Here is a 26,153-nt window from a genome sequence, read left to right on the forward strand (position 1 = left end):
CTCAGGGACCCAGGCTCTTTCTTCCTCATTGCCCTTCCCAGTTTTTTGTTTTATTTATTTATTTATTTTTTCCACTGCAGTGTTCCGGAATTCTAGAGTGCCCAAGTTGGAAAAGATTCCTCAAATTCTTACAGAGTGCTGGATGTTCATTTGGGAAATGTGTGTGGGAGTAGCAGGAGGGGTTTTTGTCTGGAGCCTTTCTTGTGGATTTCACAGTTTTCTTATAACCTCTTCTCTCATAAAGAGGGGGCTGCTGCTTAGGACGGTGGGTTGGAGCAGCCACAGTCACTCAAGGAAACAGCACTGTCTTCACACACTGCTGACCCGGCCCTGGAGAGTGGGCTGGCAGAACTTGTGGGTCAGGCTTGTCTGTGGTAGTGGGAGTTGGAGGTGCCCAGGAGTCCATCCCTGGGGTGGGGATGGGGTGGATATGTAAAGTGGTAGAAGCATGTGTGGAACGAGGAACCTCAGGTACGCACAGCACCATGGGAGCATCTCAGAAATGTAATACAAAAGCAAAGAGAAAAAGGAAGATTCTGAACTGGGGCTTAGAGCTCAGCGGTATTTATCTAAATTCATAGTATGTATGTGGCACACAGTAAGTGTTGAAGTTAGGGGAGAAAGATATTTCTTGGAAGGTTTTTGTTTTTAATGTGATTTCTCTAGTGGACCTTTATGTATTATCTGAAGTCTTAGTTTCTGCAAGCTTAGTGTTAGTTTACAAAATCTTTATTGGTGATAAAAGGCAGGTGTAGTCAATTGTAGTGAACCCCTTTTTCCTAAAATAATGTGCATTTTTTTTCCTGACTGTAAAAATTATGCTTATTGTAGAAATTTTGAAAAGTCTAGTAAAGCTTAAAGAAAATAAAAATCTTTTATCCCTACTACCTAGGGAATAAACACTGTAAGCCTTGTGATGAATGTTGTCTTTCCTCTATGCTTATATAAGCACACATAAATATTGTATGTACAGTAGTTGAGAGTATACCATAAATAATTTTGTATCTTGCTCTTTTCCCTTAAAACTGTGACTTTCCTGTGTCATTACAAATTCTAAATAAACTTCACCTAACAGAAATTGTATTGTACCTACTATGTGCTAGGAGCCACTGTTAGCACTTGGCATGGATTAACTGTGGCCGCACTTTGAATCAGACTTTTAGGTTGTTTCTAGCATTATAGCTTTTCTCACAAAGCAGCCCACCCTCCCCAGAAGGGTTTTTCTAGCCCCTGATGTCCATTAAAAAGTGCTGTTTATACAGGATGAAAATCCGAGAATTGTTACACATTTTCCCAAGGGGGTTCAGTCGTAGGTCTTAGTAATAATTCTCGTAAATGAAAAGGGCTAGATTCTGAATACATTTTGTCAGATGCCTGTGTCTCTGCAGCACCAGGGACTGCAGTGAATGTCCCGTTTTCAAAATTGGGCTCTAGGTCTAAGGAGAAAAGCTGCTTTTGTCACAGAACTCAAGCCTGAGCACTTTCACATGTGGCCTTGGCCGGGCACACAGGACCTATGGGTTAAGGTGGCCCATCGTGGCAGGCAAAAGAGCCTTTCTTAGTACTTCCACTTCTGTGGCAAGAAGGGAACCTCCCATGGCCTTTTCCTTCTTCAGGGTTCTAGAAGACTCTTGATGTCCCCACTTAGATCTCTGACCAGAGAGACTACCTCTCACTACCGTTAGTATGGGGTTTCCATGAGAAGCTAATAGATGCTCTTCTTTACAAGAGGTCCCATGGCTAAGGAAGCCTGGAAGTGTTGGATAAATAGGTTTAAACCGATTTACTTAATGTAGAATTTGTTATAACTCCTCACGTCCTTCTGTATGCTATAATCTTTGGGAATCTACACGATGAAGCTGTGTGAAACACCATTTATCAACCATATTCGTCCGTGGAACCCCCTTGTTTTGGAGTATCCTATCGTTTTGATATTTTATGGAATCTCGTTTAAGAACTACCAACTTGGTGAAATTAAATCCCAGAAGCCCCCACAGGTTTGGGCCATCTGCTGTCGTGCACTCATCTTCACTTCTGAGTGGTGAGACAGTAGGTCTGCCTTGTCAGAATATGGAGATTCGGTCTTTGAAATGAACCACGGGGGCCATATGGTTCCCAGCTTTCTCACTATATATACAAGTGTGAGTATGCCAGACAGCTTACTGAATTTCTGAAATCAAAGAATTTTTCCAGACCATCTCCAAGGGTCTGGGTATAGCTCATTGAACACGAGGACTGAAATGCCTTCTTCTAAAACTGAATGAACAAAATCAGAAGAGAAAAGTATGTTGGACCCAGTGGGACTGGTGTGAGAAGTGGCCTGTTCCATGCTGTAATGAGCTTCTCAAGAACTTTCCTGGGCATCAGGTTAGCCTAGCTCTCCCTTGGGCTTAAGGACACCGTTGAAGATACTAGACTCTGTCTTTCCCCATTGTTTAGAGAAGACCTCTGGACTTTCTTCACCTTTTGTTTTACAGAAGAAGATGTGGAGAACTTTGATGTGACCAACTTGTCTCAGGACATGCTTCGAAGCATTGAAGCTGACAGCTTTTGGTGCATGAGCAAGCTGCTAGATGGGATCCAGGTGAGCCGGATCTGCCCTTGTAGGTGACCTGGGTCCAGGGGCTCCCACAAGCCTTCGAGTACCTTCTTACCCTCCTGTAGCAGGCAGGGTCGCCCATCCAGGATGGCTCTTCCTGCTTTCGGTCTACCCATCTTCACCTCTATTTTAGTTTTCAAAAGCTTTCAAAAAGGCAGCTTTCAAAAAGGCAGTGGCCTAGCATCCCCTGGAGTCTGAGGAAGTCTCTGTGTTCCCCTGGCTTTGTCCTCAGAGTGTGCCACTCCTTTCCACTCTACACCCTGGGCCAGGTGGTGTGCCCCATATTACGAGGCTCTGTCAGGTTCTCCCCACACCCTGCTGTTCTGTCGATTCCTTTGTTTCTCAGAACACTGGTAGCGCTTTGGAAAAACTGCCTGTGCTTTTCAAACGTGTTTCAATGAACTTGAGAATGGTAGCATGCTTTGGAGTCGCTGTTCATCCTGGCCTCTCTATCATTTGCAGGATAACTATACCTTTGCACAACCAGGGATCCAGAAGAAGGTCAAGGCGCTGGAAGAGCTTGTCAGCCGGATTGATGGTAGGTTGGGGAAGGGGGAACTCTCTGGCAGTAGCACAGTATGATTCTGACACAAGCCAGTGGTGCTGGGGGCCTCTCCTCAAACCCCTACCTTGCCACGAGCCTCCCCAACTCTGCTGTTGGCGGCACTGCATTCTTCTGCATCTTGGTGGGAAGGGGAGGGAAAAGCTTGCTGGCACCTCAAGTTCTTTCTCCTTTGTTTTTTGTCACCAGGTTTGTCTATTCTCTTTCAGCATCTTCCTTCACATTCACCTTTTTTCCTCCCCTTCCCCCCCCTTAACCAACCCCCTCTTTTTTTTTCCCCCCAGATTCACCCTTACTTCTCCATTTCCCTAGCCATAGCTCTGGTCCAGCATGCCTGGATTTCTACAGCTTCCTTCTAGAAGAACTTGCCTCCACATTCTTTCCTCTTCCAAACCTTCTGCCACACAGTTTCATTGTTCAAAAGCACTGTCCTGGTCATGTCTCTCCCTTGCTTGGAAGCCTCCTGTGGCTCCCCATTGCTTTCATTTAGCAGCAAGCCTGTAGTCCAACCTTGTCCTTGACATGGTGACATCACTTGGGACTCCCAGGCCTGCTGCATGGTCTTTAAGTCTGGCAGATATCTCGGCAGGCCTTTTCCACAGCTCCCCATGACCTGTTTGAGCTGAGTGGGGAGCAGGGAGGGAGACATAGCTCTTTCTAAAGTAGGGTGTCTTTGAGGAGCAGGAGCCTCACAGTAATTCCTTGGCTCTGACTTGGGATCACATACTCTAGAGCTAAAAGGCAACTTGGGAAGTCCTGATGAAATTGAGACCCAGCGAGAGACCTCAGAATTAAGTTTCATAAAGATAGCCTAGAACCTCACATCGAGATCTTCTGCTAAGTGGGCTCTGTAGCACCAGCCAAGTTGTAAAGCTTTTCTAGGATTCCACCAGATACTACACAACTAAGAAATGTCATTCCTGGCTTTTTATCATGGATGCTGTGCTTCACCAGAGCAATGTCCCCCATCCCCAACCCCATCAAAAACTGTATATCTTTCTGTCTTCCCCAGCTTCTCTTTTCCCGAAAACCTTCCCTGATTTGTTCCAGTTTCCTTTTATGACTTAGGATCTCAGTCTTCCTATCTTGTTTGCTGATTTGCAGTTATTTCCAACACATTGTCTATAGGATGTTTTTTCCTCTTTGTTTCATTGCCCTGACCCAGCTGTTAGCCCCAGTACAGGGGCCCATATCCAGCTCTCCTGCATCCCTCCTCCCAGGTTGCAGAGGGCCGAGGTTGCAGTTTCTGCCACCATCTGCCGTCTCCTTGTTTTTTTCTGCCCTCTCAAATATCTGATCAGTAAAGGCATAGTACTTGAGGATAGGGGATTTATAAATGTGTATGTCTTTATTGTTTCACTGAGTTATAGAAGTAATACGCATTAGAAAAATTAAAACAATTTGGAAAAACACAAAATAAAAAATAAACATCCTCCCCCTTCCTTAAATTCTATTCCCCAGAAATAACCAGTTATTAGTTATTCTTTCAAAAAATTATATTATGTATTTACCACATGCCAGGTGCTGTTGTAAGCACTTTGGTTTTCTCATTTTGTCCTCCCCCAAACCTTCAGAGGTATAAATGATTATCTGCATTTTATAGATTAGGAAACCAAGAAGGATAATAATTTTTTTTTTTTTAATGCTCTTGAGCACTGTTGAAAGGACTGTCACGAGAACAGGGATCAGTTGGTTTGGGGTTGTTCTAGTGCGCTGCGCAGACACCGAGGGTGGGAGTCAGGAGGAGCTAGTTTCTACTGAACACAGCGAAGCACCTGCTGGTGAATCACTTAATACATCAATGGGAGAGGTTGCCCTTGAGGGAGTCAGTGAACGTCTTTCTCTGGCAGTGTTTAAGTCCCCGCTGGCTGCCATCTGTAGGGCTGCTAAGGAGGAAGTCCTCCCTGGTGGGAGGAGGAGGATAGCCAAGGTGACCCCCACAGTTCTTTTCCATTCTGGCCTCTCCTCTCAGGAGTTATTAGGGTCAAGCAGCCAAGTGGACATCACAGCTGCCGCTTTCTGGTGAGAGCAGGCCTGTGAGGGAAGAGAGGTACCTAGAACATGGGTGTTGAAATGGTCTCGCTGTGTGTGTGGCTGCGCTAACCAGGCAGCATGGCTGTGAGATGGTGGGAGCAAACATAAGGGATGGTTCGATGTCATTCTGGCCCCTCCATGCCTGGTGCCCCCAGGAGGAGCAGGGAGAGAGACTGCCTTTGTGTTGTGACCCTCTCAGGGAGGGGTTGAGCCCTTGGGGCCAATGACGCTTGCTGTTTCAGAGCAGGTACATAATCACTTCAGGAGGTACGAGGTCGAATACCTACAGTTTGCCTTCCGCTGGATGAACAACCTGCTCATGCGGGAGCTTCCCCTTCGCTGCACCATCCGCCTGTGGGACACGTACCAGGTATGAAGGGGCCCCAGCCTGCTCCATGCCAGGCTGTGCCCGGAGCGCCCCACTCCCCACCCTGCTGGTGTGTCCTCCTCAGCAGTTCTCCCACCGCCTCCTTCTGTGTCTGCCTCAGTCTCGTGGGTAAGGCCGCTGCAGGATCTGCTCGGGCCTCTGTGTGTGTCCAGACATGAAAGGAGTGCTGGGCTGCAGCAGGATCGAAACCAAGAGGCCCAAAGCTGGCCCCTTATCAGGGCTTGGAGACCTAACTCTTCTTTCCCTTCCCAGTCTGAACCAGAAGGGTTCTCCCACTTCCATCTCTACGTGTGTGCAGCCTTCTTAATCAAGTGGAGAAAAGAGATCTTGGATGAGGAGGACTTCCAGGTGAGTGGCCACGAGCCCAGCCTGGGCCAGGATGAGCATCAGAGCGGGAGTTACCCCGTCCATGGGGCTGCACAGATAGACGGGGCCTCGGCAGGTACGTGGCCGGGGAGAGGGAAGCAGACAGGCTGCTCAGAAGAGTCTGCCGCCCTGGTGGGCAGAATGGCCAAGTCAGTGGGCCCCAGAGTTCTTCAGTGTGGGAAGGATCTTAGGGCCAGAAACGGTGCAGAGCATGTAGACAGGATGTTTCATACATTCATTGACAAGCATTTGCCGAATGCCTGCTGTGTGCTAGGCACTACTGAAGGCATAGGATGTACTGGGAAGTAAGTCAGAGATCTCTCTTCCCACAGAGCTTATATGCTAGCTGGGAAGAGACTTAACAATAAACAAGAACATAGTAAATTAAACAAATTGTTAAGTGATTTTTTTATTTTTGTTTTTTTTGAAGTAGAGCAGATAAAGAGATTATTAGGTGGTAGGGAATGGACAGTTTACAGTTTCAAAACAAGTAGGGTAGGCTCACTGAGAAGGTGACGTTTGAGCCAAGGCCCGGGGATGGTGAAAGAGTGAGTCATGGACATCTGGGGCAAGAGTGTCCAGGCAGAGGGAACAGCCAGCACAAAGGCCTGAAGGCAGTGGTGTGCCTGGCTACTTATCGAATCACAGTGGTGGCCAGTGTGGCCTGGAGCACAGGGGTCCAGACAAAGAAGAGGAAAAGGTGAAGCCAGAGAAGTCATAAGGGACCCAGATCACAGAGGACTTCAGAGCCGCTGTAAAGTTGGGCTTTTACTCTGAGTGGACGGAGAACCCTAAGAAGGCCTTAAGCAGGGAGGGACATGATCTGACTTAAATTTTCGAAGGATCACTCTGGCTTCTACAGAGACAGTAGGTATGGACACAGGTGGGAGCAGGGAGATCCCAGGACCCATGGGATCATGACCTGAGCTGAAGGCAGAGGCTTTAACCCACTGAGCCACCCAGGCGCCCCTGGCTAGATGGTCCTTAAAGCCAGGACAGTAGATGAACCACCTAAAGAGGTGGGTGTGGACAGAGGAGAGGAGAGGTCTGGCCTAAGCCTTGGCACACCTTCTCAAGTAGGCCAAGGGGGTGGCCAGGGAGAGTGGGGCAGCATCCTGGAAGTCTGGGCTGGGGATGTGAAGAAGACTGAGGGCGTGTGTCAGGCAGTAGAAAGCTAGTCCGCTGCTCCAGGAGGCCCAGGGAAGGGGGAATGGGGACTTGGGGATCGTGGAGACAGACTCTGAGGCTCTGCCCAGGCAGGGACAGGTCTGGAGCTGCTCATGGTCATTCTCGCTGGGGGCAGCTGGGGGCTTTTCTTTCTCTGCTTTGCACATTTTTGAATGGAGGGGTTTCCTTTTTCTTTCTTTTTTAATGGACATATGTGTCTTTTAAAAGCAGGGGGGAAGAGCCAAGGAAGGTCGAATGTTCTCTGGAGTTCTAGCTAATAATGTAGGTGTTTTCAAGAGCAGCAGCAGCTCCCCGTGACCCTGAGCCGTGCGTTTCTGTAATTGGTGTGAAGTGGTTGAAGAACAGAAGTCTGTTCAGCAGGTGGATGGAAAGACAGGCCCCGACTTGCCCAAGTTAGGACTTTGGAAGGAAAAGGGGAGGGTAGACTCCTGGAAGTGGACACCAGCTGAGGTGAGGGGGCCACAGGCCACTGTTGAAAAGCCTCGGCTTCTGCCGCCCAGCAACATAGGTGACGTCCTAGGATAAATGAGCACCAGGGGCTGGAATGGCCGTGAGCTGGGGTAAGCGATCAATTTTGATAATGTACTTGAGGTGGAGCAGGATATCGAGAGCATGAAGTCTAATTTAGTTATCAGGAGCCAGGCGCAGAGGGCCTTGTCACTGGTGATAGACGTGCTTCCCAGATTAGCTCAGAGAGGTGGAGGTGATTCCTGGAATGGCTTTTAGCACTTTCCAGTATTGGCAGAGCACAGGACCATAATAGTCGATGCCTTTAAAACTACGTTAGACATAGAGATATTCTTCTTTATTGGGTCACATATTCGATTATCTGCCAGATTTGAGGTCCTTTTGCAATAACCCACAGAATGACCCTGAGGATTTCTGCCTGCTGCGGTGTCAAGACCTCAGTTGGTCTACTCGACTAGGGTCGCCTCTTCCCTTATTGAAGGGGCAGTTAAACTGGATAATCTGCAAGGTTCCTCCTTTCCCCACCGTTCCACAATTTTATGGCTCAGAAAAGAAAACACATGCCTGGCTATGTTAAGATAGGCAGGTGGTGTCCTTTAGGAGACAGAAGTGTGGTGCAGTCAGGGGAGCAGGGCACAGGAGCTTCGTGGGAGATCGTGAGAGGCTGCCTGTGAGCTTTGCAGAGGAGGAGGGCAGGTACAGCCTGACTGCTAACCAGCCCCCCGAAATGAAGTCACCTGAGTTGTGCATCTCTGTAATTGGTGTGAAGTGGTTGAAGAACAGAAATGGGAGCTCTGGGAATCAATGCCGGGATCCCAGGAAGCCAGACTGGCCCAGCCTGGATGAGAGAAGTTTTTGGGCTAAAAGCTGCAGTGATTTGGCGCACCTGGGTGGCTCAGTCAGTTGGGTGTCGGACTCGTGGTTTTGGCCCAGGTTATGATCCCAGGGTCCTGGGATGGAGCCCCATCCCAGGGCTTTGTGCTCAGCAGGGAGTCTGCTTGAGATTCTCTCTTTCCCGCTGCCCCTACCCTTGCTCACTTGCTCTCTCTCAAATAAATAAATATATATTTTTTAAAGATATTATTTATTTATATGATAGAGCACAAGCAAGGGGAGCAGGAGAGGGAGAAGCAGGCTTCCTGCTGAGCAAGGAGCCCAGATCTGGACTTGATCCCAGGATGTGGGGATCATGACCTGAGCTGAAGACGTTTAACCAACTGAGCTACTCAGATGCTCCAGTAAATATTTAAAAACAAACAAACAAACAAACCTGCAGCAACCTAAAATAAAACCAGGTGAAGTCACTACAGATATGAAAGTTAGAGTTGCGGCAGTTTCAGCCAACTAGCCATTTGTCTCCCTTAAAGAGCAGGGAGGACAGGGCCCCTGTAAGGGGCGGCCAGTGGGGGAGTGTCAGGGAGAGGCAGAGACCCTCCTTCGAAAGGTGGGGACTCCGTAGAATAGTACAGTGGGTAAGCCAAAGTCTGTGGAGCCAGAATGCCTGGGGTCAAATCCCCGCTCTGCCACCTCTCTAGGTGTGCAAACTTAAGCAAATAACTTGATTCTCTATGCCTCAGTTTTCTTACCTGTGAAATGGGGATAAGAGTACCTACGTCCTAGAGCTATTACGAGGCTTGAACAATTAATACATGTGACGTGGTTAGAATGGTGTACCCGGCCCTTAGCCTCAGAACAGGACACTTACTGTCACTACTGTTATTGCTCCCTGAAATGTACTCAGTGAAGTGAAGACCAAGCCTTAGGAACCCACATCTGAGTGGTGTGTAACGTACCTGAGTAAACCATGCTAGGCTAATCCTGGGTGAAACCGCCAAGCTGGATGAAAAAAAAAGCCTGGAGAGGGGATGTCCGAGGGCACAGGGGCAAAGAACAGTGTCGCAGCTGTGGCAGAAGCCCCCAGAAGGAAGGGCACCTGCTTCTCCCCGGCTGAGCATATCTGGGCTCACACTGCCTGGGAGAGGGGACCAAGAACTGGTGACAGGAGGATCACTTGCAGATGGTTCCTTCCTGAGTCCTCTGAGCATGGGAACCTGAGACCTCTGTGTGTGTGCACAGGTGCCGGAGGGGCAGAACGGCCTGACTTCTGAGCCAAGGGCTCCCTTTTTTTCTTTCTTTCTTTCTTTCTTTTTTTTTTTTTAAAGATTTTATTTATTTATTTGTCAGACAGGCAGAGAGAGCACAAGCAGGGGGAAGGGCTGTGGAGCGGGAGCCTGATGCAGGACTCCATCCCAGGACCCTGGGATCATGTCCTGAGCCAAAGGGAGATGTTTAACTACTGAGCCACCCAGGTGCTCAAGAGCTATGGGCTTCTTGTAATGAGACCTTCTAACAGCGCTGGGAGTATGGGGGTGGTGATGCTCAGCAGTTCTGGCCCTCAGCCTGGGCTGGTATAATGGAATAATGATGAAATGTTGGGGTGAAGTTTTATGACATTGTTTTTATGGGTCAAAATGGTCAGATACTGGCAATGTCATAAGGTTCAATCTAATAATAACTAAATCGTAGCACTTTTAGTGTTCCAAGTACTAATCTAAATGCTTATTTCTGTTAATTTAATCCTTGCAATAGTCCCAGAAGGTAGGTCATAACTACCCGTCCCCATTTTACAAATGAGCAAATTGAGTCCCAGTGAGATTAAGTAACCAGCCCAAGTTCACCTAGGGGGTCAGTGGTAGACATCCAGAATCCATGCCACACACATGCATTGTGCTCTCTGGCCTTGGGGCCTGGCCAGGCACCTCCTGGGGCTCTTGAGCTGAATTCATACAGTAGCTACTCAAGGATCCCAGGCAAGGATCTGCCACTCCCCCTCCCCCTCCCCAAGCTTCTCCCCCTCCCCACACTCACCCTCTTCTTTCTCCTCTCAGGGTTTCCTCTACCCTGCACCACTCCTCACCTTTCATTTTCGATCCCTCTCAGGCTTTCTTCTCACAAAGTAAATGTTTAACAAAAAATTGGTTATTTTAAGACTGAAAAACAAGTGCTCCAAGGTCCTCCTTTTTGATCTACTATTCTGGCCCCTGGGTTTTTGTCCTTCTACTGCCAGAAGGATCTGGGACCTCCTCATTCCTTTTCAAGCCCTCCCTCCCAGGGCTCAGAACCATCCACACTCCTCTCTGTGGGAAGGTGGGGCCCGAATGACCACCAGGCCTGAAGGCAACGGAGTTCTGGGCACAGGCCCAAGTTGCTGGAGCAGAGGGCGTGGGCTTCTGTCTGTGAAGTCCTGGAGCCCCGCCCAGGCCCGGAGAGAGCTGTCAGACTACAGAGTCACCAGCGCTGGAGGGCTGAATGTCAGCCTCAGGAGGAGCTGGTGAGGGGGGACTCCCCTGAAACCAGGTTTTATTTTTTATTTTATTATTATTATTTTTAAGATTTTATTTATTTATTTGACTGATAGAGATCACAAGTAGGCAGAGATGCAGGCAGAGAGAGAGAGAAGAAGAAGGCTCCCCGCGGAGCAGACAGCCCAATGTGGGGCTCGATTCCAGGACCCCGGGATCATGACCTGAGCTGAAGGCAGAGGCTTTAACCCACTGAGCCACCCAGGCGCCCTGAAACCAGGTTTTTAAAAAAGTGGTGTATAATCTCTTTCACTTTGAAATAATTTTATGCTTAATGTTGCAGAAATAGTCGAGTTCCCAAATAGCCCACCCATATCCACTTAGGGCTTATATGCCATACTATAATTACCCAGCCAGGAACTTCAGGTTGATAAAATATTAGTAATCTGTAGACCAGTTTTCCCATTAATGTCCTTTTTCTGGACCAGGATCCAATTCAGGATCCTTGCCTGGGACAATTCCTCAGTCCTTGTCTTCCTTGACAAAGAAGATTTTCATAACTTCTGAAGAGTACTGATTATTTTATAGAATGTCCTTTACTTTGGGATTGTCGGATGTTTTCTTCTGATGAAATTGAGGGTCATGCCTTTTGGGGAAGAAACTGCAGAGGTGATGTGTCCTCAGGCTATGCCGTCAGGAGGTACCTGGTGCTGGCAGCCTGCTTCTGCTGCCTTTTTTTTTTTTTTCTTTGGTGAGCCTGGTGCAGGGCTCAATCCCAGGACCCTGGAACCATGACCTGAGCCGAAGGCAGACACTTAACGACTGAACCACCCAGGGCCCCCTTCTGTTGCCCTTGATCACTGGCCTGAGGTGGGTCTACCAGGCTTCTTCACTGTAAAGTTACTATTTTCCCTTTGATAATTAATAGGTTTCTTCTGGGGAAACACTTTGATACTATATAATTTCGCTGTTTCTCATCATTCTTTCATCCACTAATCTTAATATCCATTAATGGTTCTTGCCCGTAACAGTCATTACTGTGATGTTTGCCTAATGGAGATTTTCTATTTTTACCACTTCTTCTGTATTTATTAATTACCATTCTACTCTAAGAGAGAGCTATCCTTGCTCTCCCCTTTCTTCATGCAAGTATTTATTTATATCAGTATAGATTCGTGGGTGTTTATTTTATTTCATGGGTTATCCTACACTGTCATTATTTTGCTATTCAGATTGTCCCAGCTTTGGCCCTTGGGTGTTTCTTCAGGTTGTCTTTTTAACCCCATCAGTTTTCTAACGATTTTATTTATTTTAGGGGCATCTGGGTGGCTCAGTCCGTTAAACGTCTGTATTCGGCTTGGGTCATGATCCCAGGGTCCTGGGATCAAGCCCCATGTCAGGCTCTCTGCTCAGCTGGGAGTCTGCTCCCCCCTCTGCTTCTCCCCCTCTTTGTGCTGTCTCTCTCTCTCTCTGTCAAATAAATAAATAGAATCTTTTCTTAAAGATTTTCTTTATTTTAGAGTGTATGCACATGCATCAGCAGGGGGAGGGGCAGAGGGAGAGAAAGAATCTCAAACAAACTTCACGCTGATTTGGGGCTTGATCTCAGAATCGCCAGACCACAGCTTGAGCTGAAATCAAGAGTGAGATGTTCAGCCAGTTCAGTCACCCAGGTGCCCCATGATCCCATCATTCGTAAAGCATTTCCTTACTTTCTGGTGCCATGAGATGTTCCCAGCTTATTTTTGCTTTGCTCCACCTTGGAATCAACCATTCTCCAAGAGCCACCCCCGCCTTAAGCCAGTATTTTGCCACTAAAAAATATTCAGAGGTACCGTGATCACTTTGGAAATAAGATCATAGGAAAGCATGTATGTGAAGTTCAAGAACAGGCAAGACTTCATGGTTTATATCAGGTCACTGGTTGTGGAGGGAGTACTGATCGTGGAGGAAGGTGAATCTTCTGGGGCCCAGGAAGCGTTCTCTAGCTTGATCTGGGTGGTGGCTACATATGGAAAAATCGTCCAGCTGTACACTGGAGATTTGTGTAGTTACGTAAGCAAGCTATGCCTCACTGAAAAAGTTAAAAAAAAAAAAAAAAAGACAGCAGAGTGCATGCATGATAGGAGAAGGGCACGTGATTCAGTTTTCGGTGATGCCTCCATTGAAAGGTTGGGAGGAAAGTAAATGATGGAGAAAACACACTAACACTAAAATCCTTCTACTAAATAGACAGTTGACTATGTAGAAATTACCCCAAACGAAATGGATGCATGCTTCCTTTCTCATATAGGAATCTTGGTGTGAAGTGAGGATCTTGATGTTCTTTGCCTCCTGGGTGCTTGAAGGGAAAAGGGTGACCATAGGATTTAGGACTGCTGGCTGCAAGGGCAGTGGCCTCCAAGAGGCCCTGTGACACTGGGGGTGAGGGGCGTGGGCAGTGACGGTGGCACACCCTTCATTGGTGGCCAGAGAGAATGAGGTCTGCTGTGGACGTGAGCACCTTAATCGTAGCTGGCAGGTCTGCCACACGCAGCCGTGCCCTGCTGAGGGGACTGGGTGCTTCTCTCCCCCAGCTGCAAGCCTCGAGAGAGCTCTGTCTGCCCACGGAGGCCTGTGGAGGTCTCCTGTTGCCACCACAGGCCTTCGAAGGAGGAAGCGAGCAACAGGGACCGTCTGCGGACGGTGGGAGGCCCACTCAGCCCTTCTCAGCACTTGCTCCTGGCCTGCGCTTTGCTGGGGGCTGTCTCCCTGGCGGTGAGGCAGGGAGAGGACTTTGCAGCTACGGCCAGTCACGGAGAGGTCCGCCGTGGAAGAGCTTTCCTGGCAGGTGAACAGCCAGAGCAAAGACCCCGCAGACGTCGGAGGCTGAGGTATTAGAGGAGGGAAGAGGCAGAGAGAAGGCAGTGGGGCTGGAGTGGCACAGGGCGGGAGGACAGGGCTGCAAGAGAGGGCTGTGAGGAGACTGTGCTTGACCTGAAATCAGGGGGAAACTTGGACTCCCTTTCCACATCGTATCCATAGCCTCAGCCCAAAAGCCTGGCCCAGGAATGTTCACTTGCATTGCCAGCTCCTTGTGGAGATGGGATGAGGACAGACGCTTCGGTCCCACCCCAGATGGGCAGCAGAATGAACTAGGGAGTCACGGGGGTGTATGCTGCACTGATGAACAACAGAGCATAGCAGCAAGAGACTTTCCTGCCCTGTGGCCAAGGCTGAAGCTGAAATGTTAAAAGAGCCTGGAGAGCCACAGAAGTTGGTCACCGCAATACATGGTTTTATTCCGACACCCGGTGGCAGAGTACACCGTCTAGTGCAGGTTGTGAGCATCCGACTTTAGGCGAGGCTTCTCAGAGCAGGTTAACCCGTGAAACCCAGCAGGATGTGAGATGCTCGAGTGATTTCTGTGAGTGAGGGAACATGTGGCAGGCCCTCTGTGGGTCAGCACACCACCAGTTCGTGACACCAAAACAAAAGGGGCTGCTAGGACGGAGAAGGGCTACACATCCGAGAATCGAAACTTCAGTGTGCATTCAGAAGAACATGAGTTATGCTGAGTTGTGGGTACTTGGGGAAAAAAGTGTATACGGGACACTTGTGTGGGCCAGGAGCACAGTGGCCGGTCCCTTCCTCGCCTGTGAGCACTCTGGGGGACACTTGGTGACTGTGGGTGAAGAGGACAGGCAGGTTCTCAGCAGCAGTGGCGTGCATGGGGTCTTTGATCCAACCTGCTCCATCCGCGTCCCAGAGCTGCAGCAGCCCCTATAAGAATGGAATGTAGTAGAGCAAACCCAGGTTCAGGTGAGCCACACTGAGAACACAGCGGCGTGGCCTTCACGCCCCCCGTCCCGCACCACAGCACGGCTGCCTGTGTTGGTCTGTCGGTCAAGGTCCGGCTTCTGCAATCCCTACCCCAGCATTTCAAGAGGGGCATGCACATGACACAGGGGGTCCATGCCTTGGAGCATGCAGTGTACAGACAGTAAGGTAAGAGCGGGGCAGCGACTCTGGAGAGTGCCCTTCTGCTGGGGGTTTTACACCAGGGCCTTCTGGCCTGCTCCTGAGCCCGGCTTCCAGCCCCCAGCCCCACCAGGGTGGGCTCATGGCCTCAGTTTCTTGAATCCCTGATAATGAGAAACCAGCATTTTGTATTTTGTAATAAACCCTTTATTTATATTAGAAAGAAAGAAAAGGAAAGGAAGAAAGAAAAAAAATTTGTGCTGAGTAAAGTAACCCACAGGAAGCCTGGAGACTCCCACCATAAGAAATACGTCTGGGAAAAGTGTGTGTGCCCGAGTCAGAGAGAGAAGGCCTGAGTGAGGAAATGCCTGCCCACTTGTCCCACACCTGAAAAAGTCCTCTCAGGAAAAGCAGCCTGTCTGAGGGACCAGAAGAGCCTGGGACCCCACAAGATGTCAGGCAGGTACCAACAAGGCCTCAGGCGACTCCAGACTGATTTTGAGAAGCACCGTGCAGGGGACTCCAAGGACTAATAATCAGAATTCCTCTACATAAAAAGAAAACGAACGAGGGAGTCAGCTGATGACTCTAAAGCAAAATGGCGGCTGATCTGAGAATCCTCTGCTTTCCTCCTGTGGAAAAAAGCCTTGGAGATGATCTGGTTCTGAAAATGTCTTGTGTGAGGCAGGGTGGACTTGTTCAGTGCAACAGTGCTAAGCCTAGGAGGTGTCCCAGGCCTAAATGACCAATTAACTGTAAGTAAATCCCTTCAACCCAAAGGCACCCACCCACACTTCTGCAGGAACTCAAGGGTAGGGTTTCCGAACATTGTCCAACGCAGGCCCGATCTTTAACAGACATCCCATGAATTGTCAGTTTGAATCCTGCCCAGAAGGGTTCACAGGAAACCCTGGGAACCTAAAGATCTTTCACCCGAAGCAAGCTGGTAGAAGAAAGGGCACGGTCGCTAGACATAAAACAAGCCATTGAGGGGGACTCAGCATGGCCTTTTCTGATGGGAAATTGGCTAAACACACTTTGGGAGAAAACCAGTGAATAAGTTCGACTCTCAAAAAGTTTACATTCAAGGATATGTTTTGTAAAGCTTATATTGTAGCCAGAGGAATTGTTTTGTTACCTCACTGATTCTCAAAGTGGGGGATTTGTTTTAAAGTACTACTTATTTGACTAAGAAAATATTTTTACATGTCTGAATACACTTTACATTCACAAAGGATGTTTGAATATTGCTAAGTGATTCTACACACAGTATCTTATTTAGTGTATATTTTACGTGGTCTTTAAGTTCTTCTGTTCTTCTGCTGTTAATCATTACATGTCCTGTCTTTGTTCGTCCTGGGTTCTCATCACTGAATAAAATCAAGCAGCTCTTCCACATTTCCCTCAAACAGCCTCTGCTATGACTTCCTTTCTTTTTGATCCTGCTACGAGATGCCCCACTTGTCTTCTCACTACAGGGCAAGCAGTATATATTATAGTGGTTATGAGCGCAAGCTCTAAAGCCAGAGTGCCTGGGTTCAAATTCCAGCCCAGAGCTACTCTGTGGCCCTGGGGCAAATTTCTTAATCTCTGGGCCTCGATTTCCTCATCTGTAAAATGGAGGTAATATTACACATTTCATAGAGTTGATGTGAAGATTAAAGGAGTTAATAGAGAGCACATGTAAAGTACTTGAAACCCCATCTGGTATGTAATAAGTGCTCGGTATATAATAGCTGTCACTGTAATGATTATTGTCCTTGACGTTCTCCCTCTTCAGTTCTTCCGTCTATTGGACATACCTTTTCCTTACAGGGTTTCTTTGGTTATAACCTCTACCCTTCTCCTTTGGCCCCCTTACCTAATTATTGTCTCCCCGCATCCCCCCCATGCCTTCAGTTCCTTTTCTGCCATATTCCTTTTCCTTTAGGATCTACGGTTTCTCAGCCCATTTCTAGGTCAGGCTGTTTTTTTTCTGCTATTTTAGCGATTTCCAGCTTTTCTTTGGTCCTTTCTCATTAATTTGGAGCTGCTCTCTGCTGCTTGCCCCATAAGCTATTTTGTCATCGCTATATAGTGTTTCGTTTGGCTGCATGTCATGCCTGGTGCTCCCATGAGTAGGCTTTGTAACAAATCTTCAGTTATTCCCTGCCCCAACGGTATCTTTTTTCTGTCCCTATAGAAAAGCACCTGATTTGTGATTAATGCTTTCTTCCCACAGCCATTTGGTTTCTACTTCTTTTCTACGATCCCAAATTTATCAATGCATTGGGCAGGGTTTCCCATTGTTCCAGCACTGATACAGGATTCAGTTCCTAGAAGTAGCCACTAGGTGGCAGAGTGTGTCCTCACTGTGCGCCTCACTGCCTGGAGGCACACAGGGATGTTACCTTGGCCAGGGTTAGAATTATTTCAAGGCTTCAGGGAGGTTTCTAGCAAGGTTAGAGGAATTGGCAGTTACAGGTAGATGCTCTCCTCTGCTAGAGAGATCACTCCTTTGTTATCAGTTGTCCAAGCATATGCATTCATTACAGAAAATTTAGAAATACCAATAAGCAAAGAGAAAAAGAAAATCAAGTACCTGAGTACTTATCACACGAAGGTGATATATTTCCTTCCAGGCATTTCACCATGCAAATCTATACAAATAAATACGTGCTCTGTGTATATAACCATTAATGCAAACATTTTATGTACTCTTCACTTTACAAAACACAGTGGATGTTCTATCATGTCAAAAACTGTAAATCTAGGGCGCCTGGGTGGCTCAGTGGGTTAAAGCCTCTGCCTTCGGCTCAGGTCATGATCTCAGGGTCCTGGGATCGAGGCCCACATCGGGCTGTCTGCTCAGCAGAGAGCCTGCTTCCTCCTCTCTCTGCCTGCCTCTCTGCCTACTTGTGATCTCTGTCTGTCAAATAAATAAATAAATATCTTAAAAAAAAAACCTGTAAATCTACGCTTCCCCCACTTTTATACTTTTTGCATTTTGCATGAGTACCTGCTTATACAGAAATTGTGAAAACATTAAAATAATTAGTTGGCTACAGGATATTTTATTTTATGGGGCACCTGAGTGGCTAAGTCAGTTGAACGTCTGACTCTTAATTTCAGCTCAGGTCATGATCTCAGGGTAATTGGTTGGAGTCCCACACCAGACTCCTGCTCAGCATGGAGTCTGCTTGAGATTCTCTCTCTCTTCTTCTGCCCCTCCCCACTGTGCTCTCTCTCTCTCCCACTCTCTAAAATAAATCAGTCTTGGGGCACTTGGGTGGCTCAGTTGGTTGAGCATCTGCCTTTGGCTCAGGTCATGTTCTCAGGGTCTTGGGATCAAGCCCCATGTTGGGCTCTCTGCTCAGCAGGGAGCCTGCTTCTCCTTCTCCCTCTGCCTGTCACTCCCCCTGCTTGTCCTCTCTATCAAATAAATAGATAACATTTTTAAAAATAAATAAATCTTTTTTTTAAAGGATATTTTATAGATTGACCTTAATTTATTTAATGAAAGGTCACTGTCCGTATAGCATCTAGGTGTTTCTTACCTTGGGATCTCACTATTAGGCCTGCATCCCAAATATGCTTTTATTCCTTTAAGAGCTTTTTAATCCCCCTAGTTGTAACCCCACACCTGGTTGGCTACTGGAAACCTTGAAGAATTGTGGGTGCAGGATCCCACCCAGGTTTCTAGAATCCAAAACTCCAGGGATAAGGCTTGGGCCCAAGTATTTCTAAGAGTTCCTATAGTTGATTCAGCTTTTGCAGCCTGGTTGGACAGGTAGGACCAACACTTAAAACTCCAAGAGTTTCGTCGAGACTCCCAAGTTCCCAGGATTTTCTTGCTTATGTTCTGGATGAGGCTATGCATGTACCATTCCTTCAGCTCCCCTTCCATGGAAGGCAGGGGTTGATTCTGAGTCAATGAAGTATGTCCTCAGGAAATAGGATAGCAATTTGACCTCACCCAGCAAGCTGATTGAAAATGGGACTGAAACTCGAATTACAAAAGCAGTTTGTACCAAAAAAGAAGAGAGAAAGAAACAGAAAAATGATTTCCAATGAATAAAGTGTAATGCACAATGTACATTACAATGTACAATGTAATGTAAAATGTAGTATTTGGGTTAATATGGATACATGGGTGTTAAACTGACCTCCAAAGGGAAGTATAAGAATTTTTAAAAATTTGACAGAGAAGGTGAACACAAGCAGGGGAGCAGGAGTGGGAGAATCAGGCTCCCCACTGAGCAAAGAGCCCATGTGGGGCTCGATCCCAGGACCCTGGCATCATGACCTGAACCGAAGGCAGACACTCAACCAATTGAGTCACCCAGCTGCCCCAGAAGTATAGAAGTATTTTTGTTGGCTGTGGTGTGAATCAAAAGAAGGACAAGCTACAGGAGCAAGGGACTTTAACATAGGGTCTGCATTTAGAAGTTAGGGGATCTGTAGAAGTTAATGGAAACATAATTTCAGCTTTATTTTCAATAACCCTAAGGTCAAAGTTAGCATTTCCTACAATAGTGAATGTAGCCAAGAGAGCACAGTAATATTTGCAGTAGCTTCCTTTGTCACTTATTACTGGAATTTTCCTATCCTATGAAGTTGTTAGAGGTAGCTCAAAACATTGTGTTCACTCTTACTTTGAAATAACGGTAGGTATTTAATCTGCCATTAGATGTTATTGTGGAATATATTAATAAAGCACATCTATGGTGATATCATAAATTTGTTTAAAAATATTTCGATGGCTATTTTGATTTAACTGGTCTCCTTTGTGATGCTATGTATTTTATGTATTTAAAACCATCATTCTGAGAAGGGATCCATAGGCTTCTCCCCATAGCTAGAGTCTGAGGTACAGAAAGGGTGAGGACCTCTGTAGTAGAGAGTCTGCCAGAATTAGAATAAAAGTTGGCTTCCAGGGGAGGATGCTGGCAAAAAGATGCAGTACCTTTTCCCGTTCTAGTGGGGATGAGGACACTTGCGGGAAGGGATCGGAAGCAGGAGGGAAGAGTCAGAGGGGCCAGAGGCCAGGAGTTCATGGGGGGAGGATATTGTGCTTCAAGGGCAACTTTTTTTTTTTAAGGTGAGATTGAAAACAAAAACAAAAAAACAGGTAGACCTAGAACAGAGGCCAAGAGAGAGGGTTGTTAACCGTGAGAAAAGCACGCTGCAGAGATGTTTAGATCTGATAACAGCGCTTTTAAAAAAGCATCTGAGTGGGTTGAGTGACTATCACTAGTCATTGAGTGATGGGTCTGGTCAAATGAATTTCAGTAGCACCGATGGGATGGCGAGGGGTGGTTACCTGCAGGGTTTGGGAGAGAGAAGGCAGATGCCAGCCACCAAGGTGGGTGTGGGGGAGGAGCATGAACATACAGAGAAGAGTGCAGTGTGATTCCTTTCTCATTGTGTTCTTCCCGGGAGTCCACCACCATTTTGACTTAAGGCTTTTGAGTTCTGTTCTCAGGCCTGGAGATCTCAGGGAAAAGGTTTACAAAGAACAGTATTTGTTCAATAAGAGTATTCAGTGCTGGTGGAGATCTAGGGAAATGAGCATTTTTCTGGAATGCATTTTCTGAATGAGCATTAAGTACCTTTAAAATGTTCATGTTCTTTGACACAGTAATTTCATTCCTAGGAATTCAGTCCAAGGAAATCATCGAAAATGTGGCTCTTTGCACAAGGCTGTTCATTATAATTTCATTATGATGAAAAAACAAAAATAATTAAGTACTCAAAACAGGAAGATGTAGAGTAAATTACGGTACAACTGCGTCATGAGAAATTCTTTGGCCGTGAAAGTACCTACAAGGAGTTTTTAATATTAGAGGAAATGCTTATGATAAATGCTAAATAGATTCAAAATTATATAGAGAAAACATCTCAACTGTGGAAAATGTGCAGAAAGGGAGTGGAAGGAAATATGCCAAAGTGTTTAAAAGTGACTTCCTCTTGACTATGAAGTTATAGGTAATTTATTTTCTGTGTTTTTACTTTTTACTAAAAACTACCACAGAGTATGTATTTCTCTAGAGAAAAAGTTCCACCACACAAGTAATATATAAAATCTTAACTGTTGGGGCACCTGGGTGACTCAGTTGGTTGAGCGTCCAGCTCTCGGTCTTGGCTCATGATCTCAAGGCCCTAAGATAGAGTCCCTTCCCCATATCTCTGTGCTCAGCAGGGAGTTTGCTTGGGATTCTCTCCCTCTGCCCCCCACATCCCATACTCACACTCTCTTTCTGTGAAGTGAACGAATAAGTCTTAAAAAAAAAAGTTATTGTAAAAATTGAAAACACAGAGCTCAAATGATACATAAGTATAATGGGAAAAAAATAAAAGTCCCCTGAAGTGTTAACAGTTTACCTCCTCAACTTCTAAATTTTTTATATGCACGTGTGCATACACTTACACCAATATATTGTGTTTTCTCATTTATGTAAGTGGGATCATACTATATTTTTCTACAGCAGTTTTCTTTTTTACTCCTAAAAATGTCTGTTATCTTTCCACATCGGTGTGTGTAGTCTGACTTCATTTGTTCTCTGCCGCCTTGTATTTCATGATGTGGATAACCGCAGGGTGCCTAACAAGTCCACACTATTTGAAGCCGCTGTGCATGCAGCAAAAACCTTCGTGCAGAACTGTGACTATTCCCTTAGGACAGGGACACGGAGGTAGAGTCGCTGGATCAAAGACCATGCACGTTTATCGTTTTGGTAGAGACAGCCTGTGTGTGTCGAGATAATACAAACTTGTCTCCTGGAACCAAGACCCTAGAACAGCAGTGGCTTGAAACTAGGTAGTTGTTTACTTGTTCAATTCCTGGCCTAGGTGTAGGTGGTCCACGGCTAACATTGCACCTCCAGAGTGGCAGGGATGCAGATCCCTTTTTTTTTTTTTTTAAAGATTTTATTTATTTATTTGACAGACAGAGATCACAAGTAGGCAGAGAGGCAGGCAGAGAGAGAGGGAGAAGCAGAATCCCTGCTGAGGAGAGAGCCAATGCAGGGCTCGATCCCAGGACCCTGAGATCATGACCTGAGCCGAAGGCAGAGGCTTTTACGCACTGAGCCACCCAGGCGCCCCTCGGTCTTGTTGCTCTGCTGTCTCAGGCACGCGGCTTTCATCTTACGGTCTGAGATGACGTATCTGCTCCTCCATTCATATCCACTTTCTGGGAAGTGGGGAAGGAGAGGTCTAGGGCAGAACCCAGAACTTACACTGTCCCCGAATTGGGATCTTCATCCTGTGGGCCATCCATAGCAGTGAGGTGCCCCAGGCAGGAGCAGTGTGCACAGCTAAGTGTCTGTTTCCAGAGGAAGAAATCTCATAAAGCACTGGGGAAGGTATGTGCTATGGTGAGTGCTGTGAAGTGTGTAAGTCTGACGATTCACAGACCTGTACCCCTGGGGCTAATAATACATTTTATGTTAATAATAAAAAAAAATGTGACTCATTAAAAAGAAAAGAAATCTCGTAATGGATATGCAAGACCTTTCCACTGAAAACTGCAAAACATCACTAGAGCATCCAGATCAGCTCAGAGCAGGCTTTTTAAAAGTCTTCCCAGCATGGGGATGGGCCATGGGCTCTTTGCACGTGACCTGTTCGTATTACTCACCTGTTCTTCTCTCTGGTGGCTCTCTTTCTCTCTCACTGTTTAGTAGGTGCTCCTTTTTTATTATGGATAGTATTGGAGTTCAGATAGTGTTTTGATAATGGATTTGGTTTTTCAAAGATGTTACAAAATATTTTCTTATAGTCAGTTTCTTATCCTTTAACCAGGTTTTTGGCACCCTTTGACATATTGAAGTTACATGTAATCAAGTCCACCCATCTCCTTTATGTCCCTGGGTTTTGTCTTGCTATTATAACTTTTATAATCAGAAAAATAAGAATATCCAATTCAGAAAGAGAGACGGGGGTTACCTGGCTGGCTCAGTCGGTAGAGCATGCAACTCTTGATCTCAGGATTGTGGGTTCAAACCCCATGTTGAGTGTAGAGATTACTTTTTTCAAAATTAAAGATTATTTATTTATTTATTTGAGAAAGAGCACTAGAGAGAGAGCAAGCAAGCACAAGTGGGGGACAGAGGGAGAGGAAGAAGCAGACTCCTCACTAAGCAGGGAACTTAGTTCAGGCTTGATCCCAGGGGATCACAACCTGAGCCAAAGGAAGATGCTTAACCGACTGAACCACCCAGGCACCTCCAGGTATAGAGATTACTTAAAAATAAATTGTAAGTAAATAGACTTTAAAAAAGAGGGGGGGGGGAGATAAAGAACATGAAGGAGCAGCAGCAGCATGGGGAACTAAATTACAGAGACAACCTCTCATTTTCTTTTTATTCTAATATCCTCTTTAATAGGCTGTCTCTCTGGAGCTGTTTGAGGGATCTGGGTTTTGAGAACTGAATAGGACCAAGATAGGTAGAGAAGAAAAGAGAAGGTCTCCTAAGTTAAAGGAACAATATAAATTAAACCTTGGAGGCACAAATAAATCTGGCTGAAATGGACCTAACTAGAAAGGCATGTGCATTGGGAACATAGGAAATAAGCTGGACAGGTAGGTCGAGAATGGTCTTTGGAGAATAGGGCAGCAGCTTAAAACAGTGATTAGAAGTGAACACTGGCATTAGGAGAAATATAGCAAATGAAAAAGGATATGCAATTATGCATATGCATAAAGGGATTATTTTTAATAAAGGTGCGGTTTTTTGGATAAGGTTTTTTTTTAAAGGAAGCAAATTAAGTGTCTAACAAAAGGCAAATGGTTGAGTAAATTAGGGTATAGCCACATGATGGAGTACTAACACTGAGAATAGTCATTTTTGAAGGCTGCATGGAAAAACACTAAAATTATAGTAAAAGAGTGTGATTAAAAAGCATATAAAAATCATAATGATGATTACAGCTATTTAAAAAAATATGCTTGTGAAAAAAAGACTGAAAAGGAAAACTTAGAAATAAAGAGAGGTATATTTGGATGATGAGTGACTATTTTTCTTTTTCAATATCTTAATATGTTGGTGGTGTTCTCTGTAATATTTTCAAAAGAGGCAGGTGTTAGTGGATATGAGAGAATCAACAGAGGCTTTTCAGGGCTTCCTGAAGGTGAAGCTGGGAGCTGGGGACGGAGTGCTGCTTGGGAAGAAGGAGGCTGACCTATGGGATGTGTGATCCAGGAGGAAGGGACCTACCGGTCCCTTGGTCGGTAGTCCTGGGATAACCAAACTTCTCTTGCGTTCCAGGGTCTCCTAATGCTGCTACAAAACTTACCTACGATACACTGGGGCAACGAAGAGATCGGGCTGCTTCTCGCCGAGGCATACAGACTGAAGTACATGTTTGCCGATGCCCCTAACCACTACCGCCGATAGGTGCTGTCTCCCCAGGGGGACCCAGACTGTCCCCATCTCTGATGGCAATCTGATCACTGTGGCCACCGTGCGAGCCGTGGACTCCGGCCAGGAACCACTCCTGCTGTAAAAAGCTCCCATCCGCCGCCCAGGTCTTAACTTTTCGGCGTGCCTGTCCACCACTCCATGTCTCTGGATGTGTTTCTCGGACCACTGTCAGTATTCCGTGATGCGTGGATGGGCCCAGCTCTGGGAGACGACTGGAAAGGAGGTACAGGGTTGTCTGCCCCTTTAAAAGAAACTGGACTAAAGAAGGGGAAGGCTCAGGGTCTCAATTCACATCGTCCCTACATGGACTGACGGTCTCTCACCTCCCGGCCCCAACTGATGCCATTGCTTTTTGTGACATAGTTTGATTTGATCACAGGTCAAAAAAAACGCCTTATGTTTTCAGAAGACTCCTGCTCCCTCCCACTCTCCCTCTCCCTGCCGCCAGTTCCTAGCCCTTCCCCTTCTGCCCTGGTCTGAGCCAGTGAGGAGCAGCTTGAGACTGTTGTTCTCACATAGAGGAAGCGCTGATGCCTGTAACTCTGGGAAGAGGCCTGCACCCAAGGGCTAGGGATGTCATTTTTCCTTTTCTCCCCAGATGTGCGTATGTGCACCTGCGTTTGTGTGTGTATGTGGGCGTACACACCCATCAGCATTTAGTCACGTGTCTTGAGTTTCTGTGTCCAGACAGACTAGCCCAGTCGCCACCAGCTGGGAAGGGCCCTGGTGACCAAGAATACAGGCGTCCCTTGAGGATCAGGGCAGGGGAGGGAGAAGGGGCTTTACACCTCTCCAAACCCTTTTCCCATGATGACCCACTCCAAGATATTATGTGTAAATTGTGTTATTATGTATATGGGTAAAGATGTACAAATATATGTCCTCTTTGTAGCAGATATGATTTTATATTTATAATGTGCATCAACATGTGAAAGCAATCTCGGTCACTAGCACAGACGAAGTTGCCAGGCAGGTGGCTCTGGCATCTCTAGGTCGGGTTCTGGGTGCCCTCCTGTGCAGGGGAGGACAGGTATCTGCCAGAGCAAGCATCAATGAGCAGATAGACCTGCTTTGACAATGGGTGGCAGCCTTCCCAGCATCAGTGTCTCAGAGTTTTCCTCTCTTCCCTCCCCACTCCCAACCCTCCCCCTAGGTCCTTGTGGAGCATCTGCCCCACTCCTTCCCTGCATTGGATAGACAGAACCCCCCACCTGTCCCCCAGAAAGCCTCCCAGAGAGGTACCCACAGAGGCGGAAGCCCTCCTGCATGTTTTCAGCCCCTCCCTTTCCCCAGGAGGATGGGGGAGATCTTTTGTTTTTTCATTTCTTCCTCCGGGCAGCATCCTATTCAAGACAGAAGCTGTGACTGATTCATCAGTGCCAAGGAAAGGGGTTTTCTGCGTCTCCCTGGGGTTTGGGGCTCTTCTCAGTGAGAGGCATCCAGTGTCCCCAGCTGTCACCATCATACCCCCCACAGCTTATGAGAGGGGGGCGCATGTTTGATTTCGGGAGTTCCATAGCAGAGGTGGCGGGGGCGGGAGGAATGGTGGTGAGCAGCTGTCCTTCTGGGAAGCCGGTCAGTGTCCCTGGTGGGTGACACCCTTGAGTCTGCCAGTGAAGCCCCACCATGCTGGCACGTTCCATTTCTCATCTGGAGCTGTTTCTCAGGCATTCTTCCTAACCCACCCCCTACCCCTTCAGTGTGCCTCAATAGTTTCCTTCACAGAGTGAGAGGGCTGTGACCCTCCCCTCACCTGGACTAATTAAAGAAAGACACTTGTGTTTCCAAATGGTGGTTTTATTTTTTTAGTTTTTATGTTTGTATGGAAATTGTGGATAAAGTGAAAGGATTGTAAATAAATAGTGTATTTCCTCCTCCA

At 46.7% G+C, this 26,153-nt stretch overlaps 1 protein-coding gene across 1 annotated transcript in view; it reads left to right on the forward strand.

Annotated features, from left to right (window-relative positions):
- TBC1D22B (TBC1 domain family member 22B) overlaps positions 1 to 26,153 on the forward strand; it is a 75,198-nt gene extending 49,045 nt beyond the window's left edge. The window contains exons 9-13 of the mRNA XM_044250305.1: positions 2,478 to 2,584; positions 3,062 to 3,137; positions 5,438 to 5,565; positions 5,836 to 5,931; positions 24,119 to 26,153. Coding sequence (XP_044106240.1) covers positions 2,478 to 2,584; positions 3,062 to 3,137; positions 5,438 to 5,565; positions 5,836 to 5,931; positions 24,119 to 24,247 — 536 coding nt within the window. The 3' untranslated portion in view covers positions 24,248 to 26,153. The remainder of the gene's footprint in view (positions 1 to 2,477; positions 2,585 to 3,061; positions 3,138 to 5,437; positions 5,566 to 5,835; positions 5,932 to 24,118) is intronic.

Source organism: Neovison vison, chromosome 1 (assembly GCF_020171115.1).
Source record: "Neovison vison isolate M4711 chromosome 1, ASM_NN_V1, whole genome shotgun sequence".
Lineage (NCBI taxonomy): Eukaryota > Metazoa > Chordata > Mammalia > Carnivora > Mustelidae > Neogale > Neogale vison.